Here is a 16851-nt window from a genome sequence, read left to right on the forward strand (position 1 = left end):
CAGGGTTTACTCTCTTAACAACTTTCATATGTAACATACAGCATGTTAACCATATTTATCATATTGTACATTACATCCCTAGTATTAATTCAATTGTATCATTGTTTCGTGGCTAAAGACAACTAGAAACTGCATTGGCAATATATAAACATAAGTCCAGTTTCTAAATTTTTCCAAAACCCTTTTGTAAATAACAAACTAAGCAAGATGTTTTTGGGGAAAACAATAAATTCTAGTTTCTATCTTTAGCCAAAAATATTTAAAATTTCTACTTGTTTGAAATGAGTAATGTGAGAACATACAGAAAACAAGAAACAACTTGAAGTAGAAGGAATTCTACTTGTGTACTTAAAGGAAATACTGTATATATAATTTTTAAATACCAGTGACTCTTGAATCTCTCCCATATCCAATTAGTAGAATGTACTGTTTGTAGGCCTTTATCTAATAGACGCAAGATTTTACCTAATAACAAAATTTTTTAAATCTAAGTAACCTTTTACTGCATTCCTACAACAGCAACAAAACAGTGGTACATACAATAAAGAGCCAAATGTAGCTTTTAACCTCTTTTTTCATAAAACCATAAAAAGCATAAAAGCTGGATTAACTGCCTCCCGAACCCACATTTCACCAGCCGGGTTCTCATCCCCAGCTGGCAAAACTGGCAATCCTTTATTTTTGTTTAAATACCTGGTTTGCAGCCAGAAGGGAAAGTGAGTACATAAAAAAAGGGTTTTATTTTTGAAGAGAAATAAGCAACTGAAAAATAAAACTGCATTGTAAAAAAATCTGCTTGATAAAATAAAATATATTTTATTTAGCTTTGTAAAACGAACACTGATTCTCAAGATATGCGGTTTTGCTTTTGAACATACGAGGTTTCATTGAAATATACATACATAATGCTACAATTAGAGCTGTTTGCTGTATTACTTTGTACTAAACAAATCTGATGTAATGTATTATCTTACTGACATGTAAAACTTAGGCAATGTTGAGGAGAAAATACCCCAACAACTCAGCCAGGCCTCTTTATCTAAGAGTCTTTGCTATCAATTAAAAAGAAAGATTTCTGTTCAACTCCTACCTCAAGACAGCTGGAAGATGAAATACACAAGAAATAAAAATAAAAGTGATTATAATATTCTACATGTGGCTATATAATAAAAAACATGTTACCACTGTTCATACAACGGCTTTTCTCTCTCCTTATATCTAAATTATTTCAAAATACAATACTTTGAAATAATGTAGAAATTCCAGAGTGAAATTAAAATCCACAGCCTAGTAATATATAAAATTTACATTCTTTAACCTAAGAGTTGCAATTCCTTCTGGTTACCTCTGACGATTTTTTTTTTCCCTAGCAAAAAGGCTAATCTACTTCATGGTTATCATGAGGGTTGATCCAACCAGTAGAATAAATGGCAATGTAGAGGTACAACAATGGTAAGTTACATTTCAACTCCATTAAAATGCAATTTATCATATAATCTAGATATAAATGCAGGTCAAAACCTGCTCCTAAAGAAATAATCCACTGAAAGACTTATCCTGAAGAATTAAACTAAAGACAGTGTCTCTTTTCCATGAAATCAATGTCACTAATGTTTAAACTAAAATCAACTTTAAATATGAATGCAGACATTTAGTATTTCCTTCTACACCTACTGTCCTCTGTAACCATAGATATAGCTTCACTTTATAAGTACATTTAACACAAATGCCCAAACAGAGATAAAGAACAAGTGGGGATTTGGAACACTAAAAGAATGTAAATGTTAAAAAATGACAAGAGGTCATATCAATAAACACCCCAACAGAGCACAAGCTCTAGGAAAAAAAGCTTAGTTTCAATGTTTCCACTAGAAGCCAGAGATTGCTTCACTTTATGATATAATAAAATCTAAGACTCAAGGAAGTCACAGCAGGTTATCAATTACTATTAAATGTTCTGGCAATATTGATTAATATTTGATAACATTTAATGTAGATATTTCTACTTATCAAAACGCAGATGAGTTTAAAAAATCACCATGAACAGTTCTTGAATGGTTATTAATTTCAAAGGATGACATTAAATAATAAATTATATATTTTAAAATGATACCATCAATTAAAGTTCCCAATGTAAATATTTGGCTACTGGGTACTTTCAAAAAACATACTCATTTCAATATTCTTTTACCAATTAAGATTTACTGGGAAGCTGAAGGAACACCTTCCTCAGCTTGTTCGCCAGGCCACACAATGCACTCAAGGCAAGCAGTTATGAGGAGGCTATGTATGCCCTGGAGTGGCTTACTGCTCAATCAATAATCCTGACAGAACAGATGGGGGAAAAAATTAAACATCTAAACAAACTGTTTGTACACCTATGTTGTGAAACTAAACTGCGAACTTGGATGAACCAATTTACCGCTAATTCAAAAACATTCTTTTTCTGGTAACCTTATATTTCAGGTAACTTATATGTGTGTTTTATATATAAACACACATTTATATACTTTATAATTTACAGAAATCCTTTAATATTCCTAATATCACAGGAATTTGCTAAAAAAATGAACTACAAATCTTCTAATTCAGATTCTAAAATGTATTGCAGCTTCAGTAGAACTATATATTTCATAAGAATTATGAATTCCATGGTTTATTGGTATTTTCGTCATAAATATATACTCTCTATCCAGTTTTCAACCACTCTAATGATTCTAAAGAGACTGAAACTGTAAGTGCCATTTGTTCTGCATTAAGATGCTGTAAGCTTTATGGCTACCTCCTAGCATGCAGACACAAGTACTTGCATGCAGCTAACATCGTACTTTCAAAAGCATTCCCTGCCTAGAACAGGCAACATTCCTGACAAGGAGAAAAGCTAAATGGATACAATATTGGTGATTAAATCATACTTATGCATATCTTCCCAGAGATTTCTATACTTCCTTTTTATCTTGAAGCAACAAACAATATGGGATTCTAAGAAACTGGGTCTTTGTAACCAAAGTAAAAATGGCCATTGTAAAACACTATAGGTAATCACTAGTGTTCCTAGTTAGGGTTAGTTTTGTATATGTTCTTATGTTGCAGAGAATTTAAAATTAAACTCTGTGCTTAAATTAGGATCATTCCAAAGTACTGAATGCAAATATTCTGATTGTTAAAACCAAAAGACTATATAACACTGAAAAGAACTTAGGTGAAAAATAGCTACTATAAAAACTGACAGAACTCTAGGGAAGTAAAAGCTGCTACTTATAAATGTTGAGAGACATTAACATTGAACTAAAAATATCATTTTTGTTCATATTTAAACAATATCCAATTTGGGGACAAAATGAGATTTTTTTTTACTATGAAATTTTTTTAAATTGAAATATAGTTGATTTACAATGTTGTGTTAGTTTCAGGTGTATAGCAAAATGGAATGCTTTTTAATATTATCGAGAAACAGTATGAACAGTCAGCCAACTCATGACAGAATTTCTTAAATATAAATTCTAACTATAAAGCAGACAACTTCTGTCTGAACTAATCACTGTGCTCATTTACTTAATTTTCCCCTTAATATTGGTGATGAGACCTTTTCAGAACCATCAGGAAGATGACAGTTTTCAAAAACACCTCAAGAGGATAATTGTTACATGAATCATTAACAATTAAATAAAATATTAGGAATGTATACAGTTTGGGGAAAGCTACTAAAATAACTTTTAATTTTTACAAAAAGCTCAGAATTTGAGATTTAGTTTCATAATATGTTAGAACCAGTAGAATTTTGTCCAAGGGTATGCAAAATGCAACTATGTGTGCTACTATTTTTATCTATAGATGAAATGTACAAACATATATAACTTTAACCTCATTCATTTATTTTAAGATCCCCTAAAGATAATATTGATAGAGCCCATAAAATTGTCTTTTTCATTTATTCTTTGTTGTATTTAAAATAAATAAATAAAATTCCATTTAGTACTCTTAAATCGAGTTTGGTTCTAACTACTCCCCCCATGTACACTACCCTCCATACTACAAACTACTTTCACCCTTAATTTACATGATTCTCTCAACCCATTCTGAAGAAGTTATTGTATCCTTTTGGCCTTTCATTTACATAGAATTTAATTTCCATCTGTGCTATTATCTATATAGAATCACAATGACTTTAAGCAAATCTTTGTATCAGAATAGTTATCAAGGACTTCCCTGGTGGCGCAGTGGTTAAGAATCCGCCTGCCAATTCAGGGACATGGGTTCAAGCCCTGGTCCAGGAAGATCCCACATGCCGCGGAGCAACTAAACCCATGCACAACTACTGAGCCTGCACTCTAGAGCCCGCGTGCCACAACTACTGAAGCCCTCATGCCTAGAGCCCATGCTCTGCAACAAGACAAGTCACTGCAATGAGAAGCCCACACACCACAACGAAGAGTAGCCCCCGCTCACCACAGCTAGAGAAAGCCCATGCGCAGCAATGGAGACCCAATGGAACGAAAAATAAATAAATAAAATAAATAAATTTTAAAAATAGTTATAAAAATATTCTTATTTCAGATATTGTCAAAATACATATTATAAAAGATATTAAGGCTAGTAGGCTTCAAAAGAAAAGTGAATAAAATGATACCAAGTAAATGTTTTCCAAAAATGAGGTTCTGAAAACTAGGAATACATCAAAAAATCCATTTTCAGCCACTGAAAAACAGTATTTTACACATATGAAATAAAATTATATACACTTTTTTCCTGAACAGCAACCACAACTAGATACTATGTATTTCCCGACAATCAAGTCATTTTTTGCAATCTTTTTGTTAGTTCTAACTTGATTATCAAATAATTTTTATTTTTACACTATTACAGAAGTGCATTTCTCTAGGTTTCCAAAACCACCTTATTCAACCTTCCCCATCTGTCACCATCTGCTTCTTTTTAGCATGTACTTTTTGTGTGATCACATAAGCATGTGAAAAATAACTAACATTCAGATGATTATCTGCTGGTACATTTGAGGACTGGGCATAATAAAAGTGAACTGCCAAAACGTACTTAACACTTTTAATTTTGTTGGGTCTTGCATGTAAGCTACATTTGATTTTCAAACTGTTTTACAGTTGGAAAGTTGATCAGGTACTGCTAACTCAAGAGCAAAGCTGAGACTCTAAATAATTAGCACTGCATAAAAGGATGGTTTGGATTCAATGAGAGCCAAGTCAAATAATAAAATTTAACAGTAAGATTTTATATGTGATTTCTAATTTCTTTATAATTTCTAGGCATGAAAATATAGTAAAGATTATGAAAACAAAATCCCCTCAAAATATCTTATAGTCCATAATATATGGCAGGTAAAATTTATTTCCTTCTAATACAAGAAAGAGCAAAAACACTTTAAAACTGTATACACTAATGCATTTTTAGAGATGTAGCACACTAAATGTATAGTGTATATGCCTGCTAGGACTATATCTCTGCAACCTCTTTTAAAAAAGACACGATTTTTTCCCTTTAATAATAAAGGTCTATAATTCTTCATCAAAAGAAGAGAACAAATACTTTAAAAATACCCTTTTTTCAACCAATGGCATTTTTATACTATAAAACTTTTCTTTTCCTGGTGGTCTTTGCCACAAGAGAAAACTTAAGCTCATTTAAAACTAAAGTTTATTTAAAAATCAGCTATGAGCCTGAGATATAGTACAGTTAATATATCAGCTTTGAACTGATTTCTAACAGTCTTTTTGAAGTATCTTTTAAATACCCTTCAACCATCTTTAAACAGCAAAGCATTCCTACCAGATTAAAAGTTTAGGGACGTCCCTGGTGGTCCAGTGGTTAGGACTCTGTGCTTCCACTGCAGGGGGCACGAGTTCGATCCCTGGTCGGGGAACTAACATCCCCCATGCCGTGCAGTGCAGCCAAAAAAAAAACACAAACAAACAGAAAAAAAAAACAAAAGAAAACAAAAAACAGTTTAAAAGGTAAAGGATGCCACTGCTAGATGAATGATAGGTTGCAGAAAGATCTCTCCATAATGGGTAAACAAGTCTTCTATAAGAAGAGGAGAAGGGAAAATATTGACAATGAGCCCTTCAAAAGAGAAGCAGTGCTCAGGCACATATTCCAAGTCTGATAAACAGCTACTAATCAAGAAAAGTCTGGCATTAATAATGGTATGAACTAGAAATTGCAAGGTTCAAAGAAAGTGAGAGATACCATCTGAAGTAAAGGGAAGAGGCTAGTTTCTTGCCAATCCCTCTCTAACTCTGACCATCTATATCTGATCACATTATTGCCCTGCTCTTAGTTCAAAAGTGATTTTTCCTTGTCCATGAGATCAAATCTAAACTCTTTTGCATTCTGATCCCAATCTATGTGTCCAGCCTCCTCTCAGTCTGCTCCCTCTTTACTGTCACCGGACCCTCCCACCACCCTTCCTTTTCCTTTCACCACGCTGTAAATAATTCTAGTAAAGCAATTATTTTCTTGCACAGTAATGATTATTTTCCATATCCTATCACCTTAGAAAATATAGCAAGCTACTTGAGGACAAAAACCATTTCTTACGATCTTTGTATTCCCAGCACCTAACAGAATGCATGATACCTAATAAATATTCAATAAATATTTCTTTAATGAATGAATGAGTGCTCTTCAGTGAAATGGTCCATATCAGAGATCAGAAAAAAGGACTTAAATTCTTGTTTTTAAAAGTAAGAGTATAACACAAAGTTACCTTGATTTAATAAAATGCAGTGTTGGACACAAACACTTAGAATATAAAAATATAACTGCATGAGAAGTTAATTGTTTCAAGATTTGTCATCCTCAGATAGTAACCACAATGCTCACTCTCCCCTGTAAAAACAAGGTGTCAAGATTTTAATTATGAATCAACATCTCTCAGTCATGGGGTATATAAACTTCTTCTGAAGACCAGACTTCTGCAACATTTTTTTAAAAGGTATACAGAAAGGTGTTCTTACGTGTCTTTAAAAAGAAATTGACAATTCCTTGTGAATTGTAAACTTTCTATTTAGAAACAATTGGACTCTTCCTGCATTAAATTCTTGGTTTTGTTCTTCAGTTGATGACATTTGCATATAAAACAATATCTTTGTTTCTTAGGAGATCATCTGCTTCTGAAATGAGATGTATTTATCTTCTACAGAAATAATTTCCCCTAATCATGACACAACTAATTTTGTTATTCTAAATATGGGATATCATCAGCCATGGTAAATGTATAGCAAGGGCAATTGGAACTCCAGAGAAACAAAGATTTTGTTTTTCATGACATTCACAAAAACAATCCTATTCTAGAAAATGTAATCTTGTATTTGAATAAACAAGAAACAACATTTCTAAATTTTTACCTAATTCAGCTACAAAAATGGAAAATTTTAACTCCAGATTTCATAGCAGAAAAAATATTATTTTTGGCAGCCCTTGATAAAATAATATTTGGAAATTGACTGTGAAAAATACTGCTAATATTTCAAATTACTAGCATTTATTTACAGTAACTCAACATTCTTGAAATGTAAATTTAATCTCTAACTGAAAAGAACTATTGTAATAATAAACTGCTATTAGTTACTATATGTATAGGAATGCTAGTATCATTCTGAATGTATTCTTATTTCCTAATTCTTTTGATTACCTTTTGCTGTTAGCATTTACAAAGCATCTATTTTAAAAATGACAATTATTTACATCTATAAGTGGCCTTGAAATAGTGACTTTTTTGGGCCATGGTGTGTGTGGTTAAAAAAGTAAAAATAGGCTTTATAAGATGAACCTAGTTAGAATCCTGATTCTATCTCTACCACCTCCTAGCTGTGCACAGTAAGTCCCCTACATACGAACAAGTTCCATTCCGAGAGTGTGTTTGTAAGTCCAACAAAGTTAGATTAGGTACCCAACTAACACAATTGGCTACATAGTACTGTACTGTAATAGCTTTACGATAGTTTTCACACAAATAATACATACAAAACAAGCAAACACAAAAAATAAAGAAAACATTTTTAATCTTACAGTACAGTATTTTGAAAATACGGTAGTACAGTACAACAGGTGGCATACAGGGGCTGGCATCGAGTGAACAGGCAAGAAGAGTTACTGACTGGAGGAGGGAGAAGAGGTGGGAGATGGTAGAGCCGAAGGATCGTCAGCAATAGGAGACGAGGGCAAGCTGCAATTTCACTCACGCCTGACATTGATGGAACACGTGTTTGCATCTTTGAAAGTTCGCAACTTGAAGATTCGTATGTAGGGGACTTACTGTACAGATTACATTAGAAAAATTCTGATCCTCAGTTCCCTCACCTTTAAAAAAATAGGTTTCCTATCACAAAAGTTTATTCCAAATATGCAATGTACATATATAGCATGTGGCACATAATACATGTTCAATAAATAGTTATCTTCATCCATCAAAGATTAATGCCTCCCTATTTGGCTCTAGCCACACTAACCTTGTTGGAGTTTGAGGGAAGAACTGAACTTGTTCTGCCTCACAGTTTTTATACTAGCTGCTCTCTGTGTTTGGAAAGCTCTTCCCATCTATTTTTACAATAGTTGCCTCTTAGCATTCAGGTCTCTGATTAAACCTCTCTTTCCCTGAACATTCTATCTGTAGAAGATTATATTTTCCAAAGACAGTTGTAACAGTATCTCCCATCTCACATGCTCTTTTACAATGTAGAGGTGGGGTCTATGTTACTACCCCTTAAATATGTGTAGGCTTAGGAATTCTAAACCAATAAGCTTATGACAGAAATGATGTGCAGTTCCTGAAACAAAGCCATAAAAGGGGATTCACAGAGAAATGTTCATAGCAGCATTATCAGCCAAAACCTGGAAGCAACCCAAATGTCCATCAGCTGCTGAATGGATAAATAAAATGTGTTTATGTTCATACAATAGAATACTATTTGGCCATAAAAAGGAATGAAGTATCAATAACATGCTGAAGCATGGATGAATCTTGAAAACATACTAAGTAAAAGAAGCCAGACACAAGAGGCCACATATTGTATGATTCCATTTATATGAAATGCCCAGAACAAGCACATCTATAGAGACAGAAAGTAGATTAGTAGTTGTCTGGGATGAGGGGATTTAGGGGAGGAACTAATGTGTACGGGGTTTCTTTGTTGTAGTGATGAAAATATTCTGGAATTAGACAGTGGTGATGATTGCACAAATGTGAACATACTAAAAACCACTACTGTGTACTTTAAAAGGTAGAATTTATGGTATGTGATAACAAAATTTTTAAAAATATACTATGAAGAGAAACTTTCAAAAAATGAATGAAACATTTCTTCATGGTTTGCTAGGTTTTAAAAAAATGGAAGCAGTTTCTAAACTGTTCCCTAGGATGTTCACTTTTAGAACCCACAGCCAAAATAGTCTGGCTACCCTAAAGCCACCAGTATGAGGAAACCAGGCCACTTGGAGAAGCTGAGGCTTTTGAGAGCCCTGTATGGTACCAGTTGAGAGCCAGCATTAACTGTCAGACGCAGAAAGAGGGGAGCTTCCAGATTCCAGCCTCCAGCCAGAGTCACCCCCTGCCGTGCCCCACGTACCATGGAGCAGTCATTCCTGCTGTCCTGACTCAGAACCTTCAATCACATAAAATGGTTAGGTTTTGCAGTGGTCTGTTTTGTAGTAATAGTAATGAGAACACTACCTAACACATCCACCACACCACAACCTCCCTTTATCTAGCTTCTTTTCCTTCATGACATGACACATCTTCATCGCATGACATTGTTATATATATTTTTTTATTCTGTCTCCCTCCACCAGAAGTGAGTTCCCTGAGAGCAGGGTCCTTTGTGTCTTGTTCGTATAAACACACCACCCAGAAAAATACCCAGTATATAGTAGATGAATAATATATAATTGTTTGAATAAACAAATTAATGAATTAGTATGGAATCCTCAGCATGGGGAGGGCACTAGTTGAAACTTGCTTTGGTTTGGCATGATTTCCAAAATATAGCTACTGTCATTTCATTAACTCTCCCAATGAAATAATTCCCAATAATTAAGTATGAAAACCCGCACTATTACAAATACAAATTATCACTGTTTCTTTGTTTCTAAGGAAAATCCAAGACGGTTTATAAAACTGTTCACATTCTTGCTGTAGTCATTCAATTATTCTATTTTAATAAATGAAAGAAAATAGGCATAATCAAGAAATAAAACACACATGGCCAAGAAATAAAAATGGACTTTATTGTAGTTACCAGTATCCTTGTACTTATATAGTTTATAAAGTTTAACTTATATATATTTTTGCCCTAGAATACCATGTTGAACAAGTGGGAGCAAAACAGATTTGATTCATGTTGAAATCCAGGTCAAAGTAGTAGACACTGCTATTTTTTTAATGCTTAAATGGTTTACTTTGTAAAACATTATATCAGTGTTGTTTTTTTCTATGAATGGAAACATAGCCTACCTCTGGTGCCAGATATTCTGGTGTACCACAGAACGTCTTCATGGTGGCTGCATCTGTGATCCCTTCTTTGCAAAGTCCAAAATCTGTAATTTTTATGTGGCCATCTTTATCCAGCATCAAATTCTCCAACTGTGTAGTAAGAAAGATAACGTAATTTGTTCTATAGTCTTCAAAAATAGGAAAATACTGTTTTGAAAAATAATTGAATGTTGAGTAAGATATTTTGGAAAGAGGACACAGAGTTAATAGAACTTTTCAAAGACAAACCCTGTAGCTTCCTAACTCATGTGTAAAAAGAAACATTTTATCAAATACTTCACAATAATAAATTGATTTTTAAACCCATAGGAGTGAGAGCTGTTATTGCATAAGTTCTGAGAAGTAAAGTCTAATTAACTTCCCAAAGCAAACATCAATCCTCTTTTTTCCTGTTTAAAATAAATTGTGATCAAAACAATCCCAAAGAGACAAGCATCTTCTGGATATATGCAGATGGTTTTCAACCATTTCATTTGGGAGTCTAGTGCTACGATAAAATATTCACTTACAGAAATGTTACTTTGGTGGTGGTTATAAATCAAACCTAAATCTTGTTTTGTAAGGTAAGGCAATATCCTCTTTTACAGTTCTTTGTAATAAAGAACTACCAACCCTTTTACACATAAAAAGAATATGAAAGTCAAACATTCAACAGTTAATGAAAACATATAGCACAGGTATTATGAAGTTGGAATCTCTTTGACTCCATTAATACAAAAAGAACAATCTTGAAGACATAATGCAGAAGACGTAACGCAGAAATGCATTCACAAAAAACACATGAAAAAAAATAGTACCATGGGCTTCCCTGGTGGCGCAGTTGTTGAGAGTCCGCCTGCCAATGCAGGGGACACGGGTTCGTGCCCCGATCCGGGAAGATCCCACATGCCGCGGAGCGGCTGGGCCCGTGAGCCATGGCCGCTGAGCCTGTGCATCCGGAGCCTGTGCTCCGCAACGGGAGAGGCCACAACAGTGAGAGGCCCACGTACCGTAAAAAAAAAAAAAAAAAAAATAGTAGCAGGATGAATGATAATTAACTTACTTAAGGAGTAGATCATTATTCTACTCCTTAACATGATGATGTATGAAAATGCCTACCCAAACTCTGAAGTCAGTATCAAATTCAAAATAGAATTCCATATAAGAACATAAACAGACAACAATCATATAAAATGTGATGGTGGTATACTCTGTCATATTATCCAATGTCTTATAAACCACAGACTAAATACAGTTAAGCAAGCTCAGAGTACACGTAAGTCCTTAAGTTTAGAACTTAAATGTGCTACCCAACTGAACTCAACGCTCAATATGTTTCGTGCACTGCATAAACTTCAGAGAAGTGAGTCTGTTTTTGACTTGTCTACAGAGAGATGAATGAACCCTAAATATATTGCTAAACCTTTCAAAAATGAAAGTTCTCTTATTTTATCTAAATTCAGAGAGATTGCATCTTCCTCATGATTCTCTACTAACTGGACCCCCAAATCAAACCCAATTTGCACAAATGGCAGTAAGTCCTAAATAGGGAAAACAATCAGGAACATCAAGAATCTGTCTACTTCTCTTTCTGCCTTGAAAACCCTTCTCTTCTTTCTGCTTCTGATTTTCTCCCCTTTTTCCTTCTCTTTCAAACAACACTCTCTTCTTCCTCCTGCTCCTACCTTGCCATAACAAGAAAGAGAAGTATACACTGGAGTGTCTGTTGTTTTGTTGAATGAAAATATATATGCTCTTTCCTTAACTTTTAAAAATATCCTTATTGTTCTAACATATGAATACATCATAACATATAAAAGCAAACCAAATTAAGTTCTTAAAATACTATATCTTTTATAATACACAAAAATTCTTACAAAAATGTCAAATAATACATAATAATATTGAATAAAATGTGTTTGGTGTATATTATGTCAATTCGCTTTATATGCTTTGCATGCAAAGTGAAACATGATAGTATGCGCTAATGTGCTAATTCTCCACATTTTGACGAGACTATTTTGAAGTGGATAGATACAGAAGTATCAAAACATATAAATACTGTTTTTAATACCAATAAGTACATACATTTTTTAAAATCCCGATTCATACCTAATTCTCTAATCTCATATCTCATTTCCAAGATACCAAGGGTTGAGGGATGAGGAATGAAATGAGATGCAAGGACAGGGTTTGAATGAAGAATAGGAACAGGATGAAAGTGACCGAGAGCCCCAGTTTACCTAGAACTGAGGGGGGCTCCCAGGATTCAGGACTTTAAAGTTCTACAACTGGGGAAGTTCTAGGCAAAACAGGACAGTTGATCATTCTACTTGTTTTATAAATCAGCTTAATTACAATGATATAGTCAGAAATAAGGTCAGCCTACGGGATGACTGTGAGAGATGGGGTAAAGGTCACCATAATGGGGATAAGGTAGCATATTGCATAGGAGGCAGTAGAGAGCAATGTGCATAAGATTATGGAGTCAAGTCAGAGAACTTAAACGTAAATTCAAGTTTTATCTCTTACTGTGTAACCTATTGACATCTATGTGCCTCAACTTCATCTATAACACAGAGTAAATAACAGTAACGATCCAATGTGATTGTTTTGAGAATTAAATGAGATACTGAATGTAGAACTTAATCAATAAATGTATTGATCATTTATTAAACATGGAGAGTTTAATGGCTGATTCATAATTTATCAAAATGGTGTGTGCTCTTCTATACAAGAGCAAAGTTCAGAAATGGAACCCTATAAAACACTTTTGTCAGCTCGGTGACTTCAATAAAAACACTTTTTTTTTTTTCTTTTTTTGCGGTACGTGGGCCTCTCACTGTTGTGGCCTCTCCCATTGCGGAGCACAGGCTCGGGACGCGCAGGCTCAGCGACCATGGCTCACGGGCCCAGCCGCTCCGCGGCATGTGGGATCTTCCCGCACCGGGGCACGAACCCGTGTCCCCTGCATCGGCAGGCGGACTCTCAACCACTGCGCCACCAGGGAAGCCCAAAAAAACACTTTTTAATATGCAACAATTTCTTTTGAATAAACAACAAAACAAATATTTTACAATTTTTGAGCCAGTTATTTTATAATAGTGTTCACCTTCTTCCATCAATTATTTTTCTTCTCTCACCATCCTGAAATGTCATTTTGCTGAGCATGAATGACAAAAACAACTTGTCCATCAGTATGAACAACAGCCAGAGATACATCACCTTAAAAAAATGATATCCCCAAATCTAATCTTGTATAAAGATAAATTGGGGCTAATTAAATATCCAGTCTGGTTTAAAAAATAAATAATAATTTTATGCAAATGCATAACAAAGTTTTCATAAAATATAAGAACGATCAGTGTTATGATTCACAAACGTGAAGGATGCACAGAATCACCTGGTAATCTTTCCAAAGCAGATCAAAGGCTTAGATATATCAAAAACACCTGGAAATCACTTCCTTAGTGCATTTGACACTAACAGAAAGAAGATTTCATCAAACATTTTTAGGGACCCTTCCACTGTGTAAAGGAGGAATAAAAATATTTACAAATCACCTTTCTTTGGTTCTCTCTCCTAAATCTAATGCTTTCCTTCTTCCTTTTCTTAACCATAAAAGGAAAAATGCATACACTGTAACTGACTGTTCAGGTACTCTCTATTATAAAACTTTATATGCATCTGTTTTATTTCCACTGTCAGTCTTAGCATCTGGGATTGAGAGCAGGGCATTATGTTTATGCTTAATGGATGCATCTACCAGCAAAAGCAATGTATGAAGTTAAATAGGAAGTCTGAAAGAAAAGATTATATATTCAAATCTGGGTAATGCTGACAATTTGTATCAGAGGGTTGCTTGTTATCTAATAGTTCATATTTTGAGGAGACAAAAATATTAGACATCCTAGAGTTTCCATTTAAAAACGGCAACATTTTTTACCCAGTTGAATCGGACAGGCATTATTTGACAGAGGATCTTGATTTGGTAGATTTTGAAATCTTTTTTCCTCTGTGCTTTGTGAACAAGAAACTATAGCAAGAAAACACTATACTCCTTTTTCTGCGCTTGCTGGTGCCTAGAATAAAATTAAATTCTTCCTATTAGAAAGTTTAAGAGTTTTTAACTTTTAAGCTTTTAAAAGCTTTCTAATATACAATTCATATATATTCTAATATCTATCTATGATAAATATACACACACACATATATATATATATCTTTTAGGTATCATTTTAATTAAATGGCTGACACTTTGTGATTGAACAAAGGAATGATAATAGCAGTTCCTAAGCGCTCTGACAACTACTGTAGCAATACCAAAAACAAGACCCTTCACTCACTTTTACAAACCCTTTTTAGCACAGTTACATCAGTACCAAGACTGCCTCAGGCTCAAGAATGTAATAAGAAATTCCTCCCCTGCACACTGCATATTTAGGTTTATGGGTATCCAAGTTGCAAATGTCACATGGCTGACCTGCAGGAACTTAATGACCACGGAATTAAGACAGTGTGTTGAAATGCTGAAAGGAAAACTTTGAACCTTCCTAAGATGGAAAAGAATTCACAATATACAACAGCAGAGATCCCATCTAGGTTGGGGTTTAAGAAATACTACATTTAAGAATTTACTACACTTGAGTAACATAGCCCAATAGTATAAGTTAATGTTAGAGGTGGAAGGGGTTCTTAGTAGCAGTGGCTTAAATTATAAAAGAGGGAATCCAGAGTGACTGGTTAGAAGTGGGAGTTAGAGGATGTGTCTTGAGACCCTGTATGTAAAGTAAGCACACTGTTTCATTCAGACCGCTGGTTTATTTAGGAGCTGAGGAAGATTGGGAGGGCTGTGATATAAGGCTCTCTGAAACCATCCCTTTGTGCCATCACTGAGTCTTAGAAATTATCTAAATCTATCTGGCAGTTTCTCACGTTAACAGTGTAAGTGGTAAAATTAACCATTAAATTCTCTGATTAGGTAGAAAACAAGATTAGATTTTCCACAAGTAGAATACAGTAGCAATTTACGCATTTTTCTTGCCCCTCCCCCTGTCATAAACTCTTGGGAGAAATGAATTCATTTTTAGAAATATTTATTTATTTTTGGCTGTGTTGGGTCTTTGCTGCTGTGCACAGGATTTCTCTAGTTGCGGCGAGCGGGGGCTACTCTTCGTTGCGGTGCACAGGCTTCTCATTGCAGTGGCTTCTCTTGTTGTGGAGCACGGGCTCCAGGTGCGTGGGCTTCAGTAGTTGTGGCACATGGGCTCAGTAGTTGTGGCACATGCGCTTAGTTGCTCCGCAGCATGCGGGATCCTCCCAGACCAGGGATAGAATCAGTGTTCCCTACATTGGCAGGCGGATTCTTAACCACTACGCCACCAGGGAAGTCCCAGAAATTAATTCTTAATGAAATTCCAGTATCAGTACCTTTGCAAATGTCCCTAGTTCAGCCTATTCTATCCTTGGATGGCCATGGTCGTTGAAAAGAAAGGTTATATTGAATACTTACAAAAACAAGAGCTAAGCAGAAAAGAAGTTTTCAAAAAAACTTGTACTACTGACACAGTCTTAGGAGAGATTTCTTCAAATTTTTATGCTATCATAAAGCAATATCAGTTTTTCCTAAGTAATCACAAAGAATTTGGGTCCTTACTGAAGCAAAATTTAATATCATGACATGTATTGATAAATTATGCAAACTAACTTTTTAAACTACAACAAAAGTTGCAATAATTTATCTGTTGCTGTGAACACCAATTTATTAGGAACTATGAACTGATAAAATGTCTTAAATTAACTTGCACATGAAATTAGGCTTTGCCTCTAATGATGAATGGGTCAGTGGCAAACAGGTACTGATTTACTTGAGAGGTGCAGCTACCATAAGTAACTCAAATGGATTTGTATTTGAATAAATACAAGGTTATTAGTAAGGAGAAGACAGAGACCAATCTGAGACAAATCAAAGTGGGTACCTAAATCAGTTTTTGATAATGCTATTTTGAATATATTTTGTATAAATATATTTAAAACATTCCTTCTCTTATCTTTGGCAGCTTTATTCAAATTTTAGATTTACAAAGATCTCCTAGAATTAATCCAATGAATTCCCCCACCTAAAGTTCATTTCATCTCTAGAAAGGCAGAATGGTGTAATAAAAAGAACATTATACCTGGAGCTAGGATTCATGGAATCCAATAATCTTGACTATGTCAGCAACTTAGTCCATTACTTTGAGTAAATCCCTTACTAGGCTTCTAGTCTTCAATAAGCTCAGCTGTAAACTATGGGTCAGCTCTAAATTTCTACGACTCTACCTAAAGATCTCATTTGTATCCATATTGCA

The 16851-nt window shown here is 34.5% G+C and overlaps 1 protein-coding gene across 5 annotated transcripts in view; it reads right to left on the reverse strand.

The window, feature by feature from the left end:
• The window catches only part of AKT3 (AKT serine/threonine kinase 3), a 397729-nt gene that overhangs the window by 90360 nt on the left and 290518 nt on the right, over positions 1 to 16851 (reverse strand). For all 5 annotated transcript variants that reach the window (XM_067729502.1, XM_067729501.1, XM_067729504.1 and 2 more), the window contains one exon: positions 10484 to 10612. In XM_067729502.1, coding sequence (XP_067585603.1) covers positions 10484 to 10612 — 129 coding nt within the window. The remainder of the gene's footprint in view (positions 1 to 10483; positions 10613 to 16851) is intronic.

Source organism: Pseudorca crassidens, chromosome 2 (genome assembly GCF_039906515.1).
Source record: "Pseudorca crassidens isolate mPseCra1 chromosome 2, mPseCra1.hap1, whole genome shotgun sequence".
Classification (NCBI taxonomy): domain Eukaryota; kingdom Metazoa; phylum Chordata; class Mammalia; order Artiodactyla; family Delphinidae; genus Pseudorca; species Pseudorca crassidens.